This window comes from Microcaecilia unicolor, chromosome 2 (genome assembly GCF_901765095.1).
Source record: "Microcaecilia unicolor chromosome 2, aMicUni1.1, whole genome shotgun sequence".
Lineage (NCBI taxonomy): Eukaryota > Metazoa > Chordata > Amphibia > Gymnophiona > Siphonopidae > Microcaecilia > Microcaecilia unicolor.
The window spans coordinates 608,699,148-608,715,060 of NC_044032.1; the positions used below are offsets into that span (position 1 = coordinate 608,699,148).

At 44.2% G+C, this 15,913-nt stretch overlaps 1 protein-coding gene across 2 annotated transcripts in view; it reads right to left on the reverse strand.

Moving 5' to 3' along the window:
• The window catches only part of GUCY1B1 (guanylate cyclase 1 soluble subunit beta 1), a 181,870-nt gene that overhangs the window by 22,157 nt on the left and 143,800 nt on the right, over positions 1 to 15,913 (reverse strand). For both annotated transcript variants that reach the window (XM_030191612.1, XM_030191613.1), the window contains one exon: positions 9,773 to 9,970. In XM_030191612.1, the coding sequence (XP_030047472.1) occupies positions 9,773 to 9,970 (198 nt within the window). The remainder of the gene's footprint in view (positions 1 to 9,772; positions 9,971 to 15,913) is intronic.

The following is a 15,913-nucleotide window of genomic DNA, read 5'->3' on the forward strand; positions in this document are numbered from 1 at the left end:
GAACACCCAAGTGTTAACTTAACATCTATCTATTAATAAATATTCACAAATCTCAGAGCCGAATAAATCAGTCTTAACACTAACTCCTATAAAAACCTCATGCATATCCACATGCTATCGATATGCTCTAAATTCAAAAACAAATATTTTAATGAATGTGCTAATCTATATGATATATCTACTAATAATGCACCACTAGGTGCTCTTCACACACAATCATCAATTAGAAAAGTCAAACAATTTGCCAAAAAATAGGCACTTAGCATATATATAGTAGTCAAGTAATCCTCAATGGGCACAGTCCATATAGAACTTCCACCTTCCTCTGGTAACAGCGAAAAGATCCTTGTGGGTTTCCTTCAGATCAGCTGTAACATCTTCTAAGCTGATTATCTCCCACAAACAATTAAGCAGAAACTCTCCAAGAGGTCTCAACGGACCTAACTTTGCTCAATGTTCTTTACCACATTATCCTCCGTACTTGACTGCTAGCGCATAATGTCCTTCGAAAAAAATCATAATGTGTTTGGGATATTTTGATTGAGTTGGCTATCTGTACAGCAGTACTGAATATTTATATATTTTTTAAAACACCAGAGCTGGTGTCTAAAAAAAATGTGATCGTCGCCGCTGCTGAAAACTGACTGAATTATTTCTATTTTCCTAAGTGAAATTAATTTTAGGTGCATGACACAGTTTTGAGTCTCCAGAAAACCTTTCAAACTTCTAAAACTGCAATTTGATCCTTCTTTAAAATGTCTGCTCTCACAGAGTCCAAGGGCCATTAGTTTTCTCTTACTCTTTACAAGACTCATAAATAATCTAGATTATCCCATTCCCCCTATTTGTGATGAAAAGAAGACAGGCTTCTTAATTGCAATTCCCTGTTTAAATATTCCTAAGTCCACTTTAACTTTCTGCCCTTTTTAATTACCCTATAAAATGGATCATTAATTTAACATTTTGAAAACCTCCTTCAATGCTATTTCAATTTCTCTTGATCGTGTTACTTTACTTATTCCTTAAATGGGTATACCAAACTCTTGTGAGGATTTCAAGCATCACAGACAGTTCCTAACTGTCTGGGTCTCACTTCTCCAGCTCAAGTGATAAGCTACACATTGTTCTTTCCTGTCATGCAGAAAGTAACCTTTCTGTGCACTACATTCATTTGATAGATGTGGGAGTCCTGTCTCTAAAAGATATTTTTAATCCTCAAATTTCATCATACAAAAATGTCTGTCTACCTTTTGGAGGGTTCCACAGTCCTCCCCCATTCCTTTGAGGATTCAGCTTAGTTGGAAATACCCTTGCCTGGAACAATAATGCCAGCAGCCTTTATTCAGAAATACCTGGGTTATTTACCCTCTCTCTCTGTATCTCTCTCTCTCTCTTCCCTTTCCCAATTGTGAACTAGCTATAGTAATGATAGACCACAGCCAGGGGCCGTAGACTGGAACAGAGGCCATTGTAACCCTGATCTGCATGCAAGGCTTCTCTGGGTATGATGGCTGATACTCCCTGCTTTCTGAGAATGTGACAGCTGCTTACATTGCATCTTAATCTCCTGGTGGCCTGGGGAACAGAAGATGGATTCACAAATCAGAATCAGATCTCCTGAAAGGCAATACAGTTAAGCTCTGGAACTCTGCCAGAGTAAAGTAGTTGGCATAGCTGGGTGTAAAAAAAGGTTTTGGACAAACTCCTACAGGAAAAGTCCATAAACCATTGTTAAAGTAGACCTGGAGAAAGACACTACTTATCCCTGGAGTTACGTAGCATGGAATCTTGCCACTTTGGGAGACTTTGCCAGATTCATGTAACCTGGACTGGCCACTGTTAGAAACAGAATATTGGTCAAGTTTGACACTTGGTTTAGCTCAGTAGAGCAACACATATGTCCTTATGGCCAGAGATCTACAAAATAAACAAAACAAAATCCTCTGAAACTGTGTTCTAAGAATGGAATCATCTAGTACAATATTTTTATTTAGAAGGAAAAAGCCTCAGATGTCATGCAGACACTATAAGCTGTTGCCTGCTACCGTAATATCTATCATTAGCAAAGAAAGCAAAAGTTACTCACCTGTAGCAAGTGTTCTCCGAGGACAGCAAGCCGAGTAGTCTCACATCTGGGAGACATCATCTGAAGGAGCCCAGAGCGGATGCTGCCTAGCACATATAGCTATTAGAAAATTGTAGCAGTGTCAAACAGCACAAGCGCAGGTGCCTTCCCGCCTGACACGCAAGTGTGGGTTCCTCAGTAGGATAACATAGCTGAAGGAATGCAACTCCTAAGGGAGGTGGGAGGGTATGTGAGAATACTCAGGCTGCTGACCTCGGAGAACACCTGCTACAGGTGAGTATCTTCGCTTTCTCCGAGGACAAGCAGGCTGTCGGTATTCTCACATCTGGGTATCCCTAGTTACCAGGTTCATCGAAAACAACAATGCTAGGCCAAAAGGGACTAGAGACGTTGAGGCCATATAATCCATCAACCTTAAACTATAGCAAAATAATAGAGGAGTGAGGGCCCAAAATCAAAACATAATACATAAATCTATATCACCCCACTAAAAATTGGTATTACTATTCAAAGTCAAAAGAAGCTGGATCAAGTCAACAGAGGAAAATGCCTCTGTCGTGCTTCCCTAATTTTAGTCACAGGTTAAGCAGGATATGAAAAGTGAAGAGCAGCACTTCGAATTGATCCATGATTTGCCCTGTAGCAGTGGGATTACCTGTGAAACAAGGCCCTTTTCGGCAGATGAGACCCCAATAATCTGATGAGACTGATTGAAATTTGACTCACAGGAAATCCTGCTAGAAGTTGCTTCTATTATGTGCAGACAAGTTCTAAAGTTTTTGGAACCTATTTTGAACAATTTCACAAAATGTTTTGGTCGTGATATAGTACACGTGGAGAGGCATAATCGAACGGCGCCGGCCATCTCCGGGGCTGGCACCGCAAGTGGGCGGAGCCAACTATATTTTCAAAAAAGATGGCCGGCCATCTTTTTTTTCAATAATATGGTTGGGGCCAGGATTCGTAGTGCACTGGTCCCCCTCACATGCCAGGACACCAACCCTAGGGGGCACTTCTGAAAAGGTTAAAAAAAATTAAAATAGCTCCCAGGTGCATAGCTCCCTTCCCTTGGTTGTTTAGCCCCCCAAATCCCCCCCAAAATCCACTCCCCACAACTATACACCACTACCATAGCCCTAAGGGGTGAAGGAGGGCACCTAGATGTGGGTACAGTGGGTTTCGGGTGGGTTTTGGAGGGCTCCCAATTTCCACCACAAGTATAACAGGTAGGGTGGGGATGGGCCTGGGTCCGCCTGCCTGAAGTCCACTGCACCCACTAAAACTGCTCCAGGGACTTGTATACTGCTGCGATGGACCGGAGTATGACATTTGAGGCTGGCATAGAGGCTGGCAAAAAAAGTTTTTAAAGTTTTTTTTTGAGGGTGGGAGGGGGTTAGTGACCACTGGGGGAGTCAGGGGAGGTGATCCCCGATTCTCTCCGGTGGTCATCTGGTCAATTTGGGCACTTTTTTGGGACTTGGACCTGAAAAAAAGGGACCAAGTGAAGCCGGCGAAATGCTTGTTAAGGCCGGCTTTCATTTTTCCATTATCGGGCGAAGCCAGCCATCTCAATGCATGCCCCCATCCCGCCTTTGCTACCGTGCCGACACGCCCCCTTGAACTTTCGTCAGCCCCACAACGGAACGCAGTTGAAGCCGGCCAAAATCAGCTTTCGATTATACCGATTTGATTGGGTTCAGGAGATAGCCGGCCATCTCTCGATTTGTGTCGGAAGATGGCTGGCGATCTCTTTCGAAAATAAGCTGGATAATATTATAGACCAATGACTGAATTAGGGAAGCACGACAGAGTGCTCTAGTGTATCTCTGAGGCTGTTTCCTCTGTTGATTTGGTCCAGCTTGCTTGGACTTTGAATAGTAATACTAATTTTTAGTGGGGAGATATAGATTTATTTATTATTTTTTGAACCTTAACTAAATACATATTAGTTGTGAAGGTGCAGCCTGGAACAAAATAAAACTGGGCCTAGGAGGATGGATTTGGATCCTAGACAGCAAACAAATTTTGCAGAACTGTCTGACTGAACTGGCTGTCACATTGGGTATCCTACTCAAGCAAGTAGTGAGATGTGAATGTGTGGACCAAAGACCACATCGGAGCCTTGCCATTTTCCTCAATGGAGGATGACCTCAAGTGGGCTAGCAACGTACCTGTGGCTCTGACATTATGAGCCTTGAAATGACCAGTCCTGGGTATAAGTGAAGGAGATGCAATCTGCTAGCCAATTAGAAATTGTGTGTTTGCTAATGGCTACTCCCATCCTGTCTGGGTCAAAAGAAATAAAAAGCTGGGTGGACTGTCTATGGGTTTTACTCTGCTCCAGATAGAATGCTAAGGCTCGCTTGCAGTGTAAGGTATGCAGTACACTCTCGCCAGAATGGGCATGCAGCTTTGGGAAACATGCTGGCAGAACAACTGACCGGTTAAGATGAAACTCCAACACTACCTTAGGAAGGAACTTAGGGTAAGTGCGAATAACTACTCTGTTGTGATGAAACTATGTGTAAGGTGGGCCAGCTACTAGGGCCTGAAGTTCACTAACTCTGTGAGCTGAAGTAACTGCCACCAAAAATACAACTTTCCAGGTCAAATACTTCAGATGACAAGAGTCTAGTGGCTCATCAGCTGGGTCAGAACGACACTGAGATCCCATGACACAGTAGGAGGTTTGACTGGGGGCTTTGTTAATAACAAGCCTCTCGTGAATGAAATAACTAGAGGATGTACAGAGATGGGATTACCCCGTACGGAAAAAATGGTAAGCACTGGTTGCACTGAGACATACCCTTATAGAGTTGGTTTTAAAAACAGATTCAGAGAGGTGTGGGAGGTATTCAAGAAGTTTTTCTGTACATAAGTACATAATAATTGCCATACTGGGAAAGACCAAAGGTCCATCAATCCTAGCATCCTGTTTCCAACAGTGGCCAATCCAGATCACAAATACCTGGCAAGATCCCAAAAAAGTACAAAACATTTTATACCGCTTATCCCAGAAATAGTGGATTTTCCCCAAGTCCATTTAATAATGGTCTATGAACTTTTCCTTTAGGAAGCTGTCCAAACCTTTTTAAAACTCTGCTAAGCTAACTGCCTTTACCACATTCTCTGGCAACAAATTCCAGAGTTTAATTACACGTTGGGTGAAGAAACATTTTCTCCGATTCGTTTTAAATTTACTACATTGTAGCTTCATCGCATGCCCCCTAGTCCTAGTATTTTTGGAAAGCGTGAACAGACACTTCACATCTACCCGTTCAACTCCACTCATTATTTTATAGACCTCTATCATACCTCCCCTCAGCCGCCTTTTCTCCAAGCTGATGAGCCCTAGCTGCTTTAGCCTTTCTTCATAGGGAAGTCGTCCCATCCCCTTTATCATTTTCGGCGCCCTTCTCTGCACCTTTTCTAATTCCACTATATCTTTTTTGAGATGCGGCGACCAGAATTGAACACAAAGGCATTATAACGTCCTCATTTTTGTTTTCCATTCCTTTCCTAATAATACCTAACATTCTATTTGCTTTCTTAGCCGCAGCAGCATACTGAGCAGAAGGTTTCAACGTATCATCGACGATGTTCTTATGTTCTTAAGTCACTTCATATTGTAGTCCACAGAGCCCAAAGATTCCATTCTTTTCCTAGTAATTCCTAGGATCCTTCACAGAAGTACATTTTCCCCACGATTCTATATATGGCACCCAAATTTATGTGCACAAAATTGCATGCTATTCTAAGATGTGTGAATAAATAAATAGGTTAATGAGCCAATTAGCACCCTTAATTGGGCACTAAACGATCAATTATTGGCATTAATTGGCAACAATTTGGATTTATGCATGCATCTTGCTAAGCACTACAACTCAAAAGGGGGGCATGGACATTCACTAAAAATGCACACAGTATTATAGAATTTGGGGAATCCATACCTACTGTAACTTACTTGCTGAAGTTTGGTTCGGATCCCAGCGCTGCATGCTATTCTTTATAGAATAGAATAACATTCCACACGGATTTTTTTTGGCTCCTACATTTGGGTGTCATTTACTGAATCTGGTCCTTTGTGTAAAAAAAACAGCGCAAAAATCCCTTAAAACACATAAAAATACTACAGTTCAATATGCTCTCTCCCCAGCCCTGACACAGGGCTAAAAGGTTAGAAAACGCCCCCCAAAATTTCACCCCTTCAATAAATGAGATCCCCACTTCAACCTCATTGGGGCCCTGGCTCACCCCAAGGGGTCCAGGGGGCAGAAATGATCTCCACTTGCTCCTGCACCAACTCAGAATGCTGTAGCCTGACCCCTAGTGATATGATAACAGTACTAGTACTAAGAGTCAGACTGCCAAATACATAGCAAGCAGCAATATTCTTGTGCCCTGGGACCAGGGGCGTAGCCAGACCTCGGCGGGAGGGGGGCCAGAGCCCGAGGTGGGGGGGCACTGTCTAGCAGCCATCCTCCACCGACGACCTCCCCCTGCCGCCACAACCGCAAAACCCCCGCGCCGCCATTGCCGCATCAGGTACCTTGTTTGCTGGTGGTGGTCCCCAATCCCCGCCAGCCGAAGAGTGTTCTTCAGCGCCGGTTGACTCCAGCACCTTCGTTGTGTGATCATCTGTTTCTGACTCCTTACGTCCTGCACGGGGCTACATGCACGGTGCAGGACGTAAGGCTTCAGAAACAGATGATCACACAAAGACGACGCCGGAGTCGACCGGTGCTGAAGAAGACTCTTCGGCTGGCGGGGTTTGGGGACCCCCACCAGCAAACAAGGTACCTGATGCGGTGGCGAGGCGGGGGGTGGGCAGTGACGGTGGGGGGGGGGGGGTCAAATGTAGAGGGGGCCAGGGTGTAATCTGTGGGGGCCCATGCCCCCGTGGCCCCACATAGCTACGCCCCTGCCTGAGACTCAGCAATCTCTGGTATTGGGATCCTGCAGGTTGCTGAATCCCATGTGAAATCAAGGTGTGGTAAAAGGCGAACTTTTACTGCAGCTTTACGAATCCCCACCTTATCCCTCTACTAGATCAAGTACAAACTTAGATGGTGGAGTCCTTCAGGGAGAGGAAAATGCTTACTATACCTGAACATAACCTTCAACTATGACTGGAAAGATAGGGACTAAATAAAAATATTTCAAATATAATTAAAACAGCTTTTTTAAAGTCGAAGCTTATTAGAAAATTGAAGCCATTTTTAGATATACAGGCATTGCAGATGGTTGTACATGCACATCTGATGAGTGTGTTGGACTACTGTGGTGTCTTGTATTAGGAGTTATTTGATTTGGGATTACCCATGCATAATATTTTAAAAACTTCAGATGATACAAAATATAGCTGCTAGATTTCTGTTATGGGCTGATTAATGGGAAAATGTCCATCCCCTTCCTCATGAAACACTACTAGTTATAATGGAATGATGTTTGTTTACATTTATGATTCTAGGGCTGATATTTCGACCGCGGGAGGCAGCCCAGCTATCTCTCTTGGTCAGCGGTGAACCCAGAAATTCGATGCCGGGCATACCTGGCGACTGGTATTGGTTTTCCGAAGGTTTTTTTTTGTATTAAGAACATAGCCGGTTAAGTCGATATTCATTGGCTGACCAGCTAAGTTATAGCAGTAAAAGACAGACCTGCTATTTATGTGGGTCTATCTGGCTGCTAAACTTAGCCGGTCAGCCAATGAATATTGGCACTAACCGGCTATGTCGCGCAACATAGCCAGTGACCGGGCTATCCGCTAAGCGCTAATATTCAGCCGACATAGCCAGCTATCATGCGCTGAATATTAGCGCTTAGCCAGCTTAAGGCTATTTGACCGGCCCGGAGCCGATCCTGGTCAGCTAAACAGTGCTGAAGATCGGGCGGTCTGTTGTTAAGGTACTTCATACCCAGAAATCTGTATGGGGCCCTTTTACAAAGGCGCGCAGGTGTCTACGCATGTCAAATTGGCACTACCGCCCAACTACCGCGTACCCTGGGCAGTAAGTCTATTTTTGGCGCACGCCCAAAACACATGGTAGAGAATATTTTCTATCGCGTGGAGCTTACCCGGCAGTAGTTGGCAGTTTGCGCGTGTTGAACGCTTACCGCCCGGTTAACGCGTGAGACCTTACCGCTAAGTCAATGGGTGGTGGTAGGGTCTCAGGCTGAAAATGGGCATGCACTGGTTTTAATTTTGCCACACGGGCATTTTCTGACACACATTAAAAAAAGGCTTTTTTCCAGGCGCTCTGAGGAAATGGGCCAGCGAGCCTGCACCAGCGCAGGTCACTTTTAGGTTGCATTTTTAACATGTTCAGAATAGAATACTTTTAAGCATTGAACTGTTTTGGAAGAAACAAACTCAATTTCAGCCTTTCTTTAGATTGTAAGTTACTCCCCTTTTCTACTGTATCATTGGGTTCCATAAAACTACCTCTGAAAGATGATCTAAGTTTTAATGAATTTAATTTACTAACATGTGGTGACAGAAAAAAACTATGCCTTTTAAAATGAAGCCCACAGTATTCTATGATTTTCATACAATCCTTTTCTCCAGGTGTGAACAGAAGGGAGACATATGGCACGCCACCGGTGTTATTCCTGGATATTCAATGCCAGGCCCTGCCCGGGCTTTGGCATTGAAAATCTTTTTTTTAAATTTAGCTAGCTAACACATAGTTAAGTCTATATTCATTTAGTTTGTATTTTCTTTCTTTCAGGCAGGGCTGCTGAGAGACTGAGCCGGGCCTGGGGCAGGGCCACTGCTTCCGCCGCCCCTCCGGATCACCACCGCCTTCCAGATGATCGCCGCTGCTGCCCCCCAGGATTGCCGCTGCTGCAACTGAGATACCTTGGGGCTGGTGTGGATCCTGAGGTCCCGCCAGCAGAAGAATCCAGTGCTGCTGTTCACTCCATGCCTGCCCTGCCCCTGCAGCTGCTTTTTTCTGTTGTCGCGCATGCTCGGTTTCAAAGCCGAGCATGCGTCTGAGGGGAAAAGCAGTCGCTTGGCATGGCGGTAGAGGTGAGCGATGAGCAGCGCTGGAGGGGGGGCCCGGCGCCAGAGCTGTCTCTTCTGTTCCTGTCGGGACGCGATCACTCGGGGCCCATCAGGAGCAGAAGAGAGAGAGAGACCCCCGGAACCAGGCCCCCCTTGGAGGCCGGGCCCAGGGAATTTTGCCCCCTACCCCCCCTTCGGTGGCCCTGCTTTAAAGTGTACAGCACTGCATATGCCTTGTAGCGCTATATAAATGATAAGTAGTAGTATTCATCCCTTGACCGCATAACCCAAATTACTTAAAAATAAAACAATTTATGTGGCCGATTTAAGAAGTTTACTTACGTGGTGAGGGGCTGAATACTGGAAATTAACCCCACTCTTCCCCAGGAATGCCCACGAGTTAGCCACTTTTGAAATTGGCATTAACCAGTCATTTTCAGTGAAGATAACCGGTTAAAAGCCACTGAAAATGATCGGATGGCCGCAAACAAGCGATTTAACTGGTCGGCAGCCGTTTCCAACCAGTTGAATCATTTTGAATACAGGCTGGGAAATGAGTATCTACCAGCCAATTTGGTTTTCCAGCGCACAGGTCTATTGTTTATGAAAGATCAGCAAATATCCGAATCATGCTCTACAATAAATTTCTCCAGCTTTAAACGATTAAGATATCTTACGTATCGGTCTTCTTCTTTTCATCTTCCAGGGCTCGAAGTGTGTGCTGCAGCCTATCTGTCAAAATTTCCAGTTCTTGTGTCAGTTTATATTCTTCTCTGAACTGTTCCCCCAAGAGGACCAGATCACGTGTTGCATCATGTAAGGGGATGTCACTCAGATATAGGCCTCGCCTCGTCAGGTCATCCAGGTTCATTACACTACAACACAATTATTCTCTTCAGTATTCAAGTTTCCAAAATCTTGAGCAACACTCACTCAATTCTTCCAAAGTACCAATGATTAGCGTAAAAAAAAAAGAAAGCAAACTATACACTTTTCTTGGAAATACATGTAAAATTCAACACAAATTATCAAAGAAATGTTATTATGCTTTCCATAAGTAGATCATTCTATTAAACGAATTAGCCCATTGGCTACTTCAGTGGAACTTGGTGATTACAAGCTAAACATAAATTAAAATAGCATATAATGACATAGAATTGGCTAGTTAGGAAATTACACAACCGGGATTTACAGGATTTATTAGAGTGCAAAACACTCTTAGGTCAATTTTCCAAATGACTTATAAGGCTGGCAGTTGGTGCTGATTGCGTAAATGAACCTAAAATTAACACACCTCAATCCTTCCCCCACATCTCTCCCTCTCGTCCTTCTCTATACAATTGTGTTATCCCCTCGTGTCCTTCTCTACACAATTGTGTCATCTCTGTGATACTCTGTACCATACTTTGTAAGCCGCACTGAACCTGCTATCGAGTGGGAAAGAGCGGGGTATAAATGCTACAAATAAATAAATAAATCCTTTTGTGCTAAAATTATAGTTGTAGACAGTGCTTAAATTTTAGCCATATAAAGTGGGCATACCCAAAAATTAAGGTCCCTATTTAAGAATGTTTATAGCAGGCGCATAGCCAGATTTCAATTTGGGAAGGGGGGCACAGCTCCCCCCCAACAGAAGCCTTCCTCCAGCACTGTTCGCTGTCACGCCACCTGCCCTGCTTCCCCCTGTGGCACGCATGTTCAGTTTCACTAAAATCTAGCATGGCACGAAGGGGGGGGGGGGGGAAGCGGGGTAGGCAGCATAGCGGCAAACAATGCTGGAGGAAGACTTCTACTGGCGGGGCTTGGGGACCCTCACCAGCCAAACCAGCAGACCTGAGGGGGGGGGGGGGGCGCAAATCCAATTTATTTATTTATTTGCTGCATTTGTATCCCACATTTTCCCACCTATTTGCAGGCTCAATGTGGCTTACAATGTTCCTTCATGGCATTTGCCACTCCAGAGTAAAAAGTTACAGTTGATATTAAATAGAGAACATGGATGACATAATAGATTATGTGATTAACATAATGAATCGTCATTACAGAGTAAAAGAGACAACTGGTATTACCTAAAGAATATTGATGACCAGGAAGATTAAATAGATAGATTAATATCACGTCATTTCAGAGTATAGATGCAGTTTGTATACTACAGAGAATATAGATGATCTACAAGAACTAAGCAATAAGCATAGGGAGAAAACATTTTGGATATCAGTAAGATGTGATGTATTACAGTTCCTGTTATGGGTCGTTGTGTTATGCCTTGTTGAAGAGATAGGTCTTCAGTGATGTGCGAAAATTGATTATTTTCAGGTCCATTGGCAATGTATTCCACAGCTGCGTCCTCATATATGAGAAGCTAGATGCATGTGTTAGTTTGTATTTTAGTCCTCTACAACTGGGGAAGTGAAGATTTAGGAATGTGCGTGATGATCTTTTAGCATTTCTGGATGGCAAGTCAATAAGATCTGTCATATAAGCCGGAGCATCTGACAGACCTTATTGACTTATTGGCCCAGCCCCCTCCCCCCCCCCCCCCCCCCCCCACCATGGCTATGCCACAGGTTTACAGTCAGTCTATGTCCGAGAACGGGTATATGAAGGGGTGGGACAGACCGTATTCTCGAAAAAATGGGCATCCATCATCCGTTTCGAAAAATACGGTTTGTACGGCCCAAAATGCCATGGATTTAGTGGTTTCCGAGCTGGGCGTTTGTTTGTTTTAGTGATAATGAAAACTAAAAATGCCCAGCTCAAAAAGCCATTTGGTCATGGGAGGGGCCACGATTCGTAGTACACTCGTCCCCCTGACATGCCAGGACACCAACTGGACACCCTAGAGGTCAGTGCGGTGGACTTCAGACAACGCTCCCACATGCATAGGTCCCTTACCACGGGTGCTGAGCCCCCAACCCCCCTCCCCAAAACCCACTACCCACAAATGTACAACACTACCATAGCTCTTAGGGGTGAAGGGGGCACCTACATGTGGGTACAGTGGGTTTTGGTACACCAGTTGACACCTGAAGACTAATGTCTCCGAAAACGTCCTTTATTGGAATAAGCACGCTTACTCAAAGTTAACTGCAGATCAGAGGTTGTGCCCCACTGGCAAAGAGTCTCCCTGGTACTGAGATTAGCAGTAGGTCAGAGCAGGCAGAATGCTGTACAATGCCCTCTTTCAGCAACATTCAAGGGAAGAACTAAGTGCTGTAACGTAGCTAACACATGAAAGGGATCTAAAACTGGCTTGCAAAAATGGCCACTACCTCATGGACTACCGGAAACAAAACAGGGCACACTCTGACCCAGTAAGCAGAGGGAAAAGCACCATGGGAGTAGAGCCTACCAACTACCAACATCGTGAGCATGTAACACAAGCTAGTGGAATCACGGAGCCCAATACCCTACACCCAACACAATGCATTGCTGATGTGACTCTGCAGTGCGCATAACAGAAAAGGTGTCACACTCACCCGAGAGCCACATCAGAACCAGGGAAAGGCTATCAGAGGATAGAACACATTCTGCTGTCATGGAGGTGGGTACGGCATTTGAGGCTGGCATAGAGGCTGGAAAAAAAGTTTGTAAAGTGGGTTTTGTTTGGTGGGAGGGGGTTAGTGACCACTGGGGGAGTCAGGGAGGTCATCCCCGATTCCCTGGTTGTCATCTGGTCAGTTGGGGCACTTTTGTGGGACTTGGACCTGAAAAAAAAGGGTCCAAATAAAGCGGACTAAATTCTCGTCAAAAACGCCCTTCTTGTTTCGATTATCAGCTAAAGACGCCCATCTCTCCTCGGCCGATAACCACGCCCCAGTCCCGCCTTCACCATGCCTCTGACATGCCCCGTCAACTTTGTTTGTTCCTGCGACGGAGTGCAGTTGAAGAAGACCAAAATCGGCTTTCGATTATACCGATTTGTTCGCCCACGGGAGAAAGATGCCCATCTCCAATTTGGGTCGAAATATGGGCATCTTTCTCTTTTGAAAATAAGCTGGATAATAATGCTGATGTTACACACTCATAAAAACATAGGGACCCTTTTACTACACCACATCCCTAAGCGCTAATGAACATTTAACATGGGAAAAAAGCCTATCACAAGATGCGTTAAGTGTTTTTGCGGTAGTTTGCCTCTTAGCTTGTGCTAATTGTGAACTAAATCTTTTTAGGGAGGGGGTGTGGCATGGGTACTGTGAATGGGCGTGGAAGCATTATCTAGCTAGTGCATTCTGATTAGCGCCTGCTAACTGGATAACGCGGCCTCAACGTGGAAGCACACAGCATTTCCTAAATAGGAGGCAGTAAGTGCTTAGACATTAATTTTTTTACAAGTACTGTGCGCCAATGCGAATATTAATGCACAGTCTACAAAAAAAACTGTAAAACAAAACCTGGGCTTAGTGTGCAGGAATGTCCTATGTTAGCAGGCACTCTGCCCAGATTTTGCTGCAGATTAGAGAGCCACAACTTAGTCGCAAAAATATGAGTGCTGAGACCAATTCCGTAATGGCAATTACGCACAAAATTGCTGGTATGGAAAAGGGAGTAAGTTAGAATGCATGCACCTAATTTTAGGTGTCAAAGGCTGATATAAAAGCTGGAGCCTAATGTTGGCAGTTGCACGCGTATGCGATAGTATTCTGTAACTTATGCATGAAACTGCAAAACCCGTTCTTGACCCACCCATGGGCACTCCCCCTTTGTAGTTACACACTATAGCATTTAGTAGTTATCCCCAGGATTTTATATATTGCGTCAAGGTGTGCATTCCATAACAACATGCATAACTTAATTAGTCAACTAGCTAATCAGTGCTGATAATTGGATGTTAACAAGCAATTACCAGCACTAATTGGCATTAATTAGAATTTACGAGCACTACTTGTTAAGGGTATTCTGTAACGTGGTGCACGTAAATTCTAAGTCATGTAGTTGAAAAGTGTGTGTGGTTATGGTGTGGAATTGGCAGGTCATGAGCGTTTCTAAAAACTATGTACGTTGTTATAGAATACACCTGCTCCGCGCCTAATTAAGGCATCAGGATTTGCACCAGGTTTTAGTTGGTGTAATTGACCACAACTAAATTTAGTCGCATAGACCAGCGCTCGGTGTATTTTATAAAGTACCCCTAAATTAGTGTATTTTATAGAATATGCTTCGATTTCTGCACTGAAATCTCAGCGCGATATACAGAATCTAGTGCTATGTTTATAACTATGCGTGTAACTATAAATCAGTGCTAATTAGCACCAATTAATGCCACTTATAGGATACTATTGGTATTTAACACCAATTGGAACCTAATTTAACACTTAAATTAGGCATGCAGCTGACACTATTCTATAACTTGCCAGCCCAGATCTGGCAGCATATGTTCCAACCATTCCGTCTACAATCTCCAGCTCTCCCTTAGAGATCCTAAGTTCTTGTCCCAAGCTTTCTTAAATTCAGACACCGTCCTTGTCTCCACCATATCCACCAGGAGGCCGTTCCTAGGAGGCCGTTACACCCTTTCCATAAATATCTCCTTCAGTTGTGGCCCTACCATTAGGCCACCTGAGGCAGGGCCTCAGGTTGCACTCTTTTGGAGCGGCATCCATCCCCATGCCTGCCATGCTCTGGCATCACTCCCACCCTTCTTTCCCAAAGTTCCCTGCTTTAGATGTTTTCCAAAAGTCATGGCGGTAGCAGTTCCCATACGCTGCCCTGCTGCCAACCCCTTCTCTCTTATGGCCCGCCTCTCTGATGTAATTCCTGTTTCCTTGGAGGTGGGGTGGGCTGCAGTAGAGAGAAGGGGCCGGGCTGGCTGCAGGGCAGCGTATGGGAACCGCTGCCGCCCTGACTTTTGAAAAGCCAGAAAAGAGAGTAAACTCGGGGAAAGAAGGAAGGGGAGAGATGTCAGACTGGGGGGGGGAAGGTGGGTGGAGCGGAGCCGGGGCGGCAGACCATCCCCTCGCCTCAGGCATCAGACCATACCCTCACCTCAGGTGGCAGACTGTCTTGAGCCGCCCCTGGTCTCCTTACATTACCCCTGAGTCTATTACCTTTCACCTTCATCCTACTCAGCATTAGTACATGGCTGACTAATTACTAACATGTAAAGGGAATACCAAAGATATTTGCCTCTTGTGACAAAACAGTGGGTTTTAAGCCTGTAAACTGCATTGATAATTTCTTGAAGTGTATTTCTCTAGTTTGGCTGGCAGGTGGTGCATGTTTATGTTTAAAGTTGTTACAGAGAAATGACTGTTTTTTTTCTTTAGTCTAACACAGGAAGTAAAATGCAGTAGCTATATGTCCTGAACTCCCCAGGTACTATTTAGATAGTAAACAAATATTTAGATAGTTTTATAATTGATCCATATTTCAGTTACTTATTACTGTTTTGCTGATTGCATATTTTCTGTTCATTGTCCCAAGAAAGATAACCCAATAATCAGTAATGATTAGGAAAATACATGTCATAATAGTACCAATTTCCAGCTGGTCTGGATATAGTATACAACAAAAACCTAGCACAATACTTCTAATATTTTAAACAGTTTCTCCTACCAAAAATAATGTACTTACTGATTATTTCCCAGGGGTCAGTTCAAAAGACATCCGACACTGTACTGATTAATGCGCTAGTTTTTCAATTATCCTTGGGCCTCATGATAAACTGGCTTGGCATGTTTTAATCTTGGGGTTAGTAAATATGTTTCTAAAAAATCAATTCATCACATAAGTAGTTACAGTTTGGCAGGCTTTTTGGTTTCTACTAAGTGCTGGAAGGGCAAATGGAATTCCAGAATGAGGTAGCTCTGCATTTG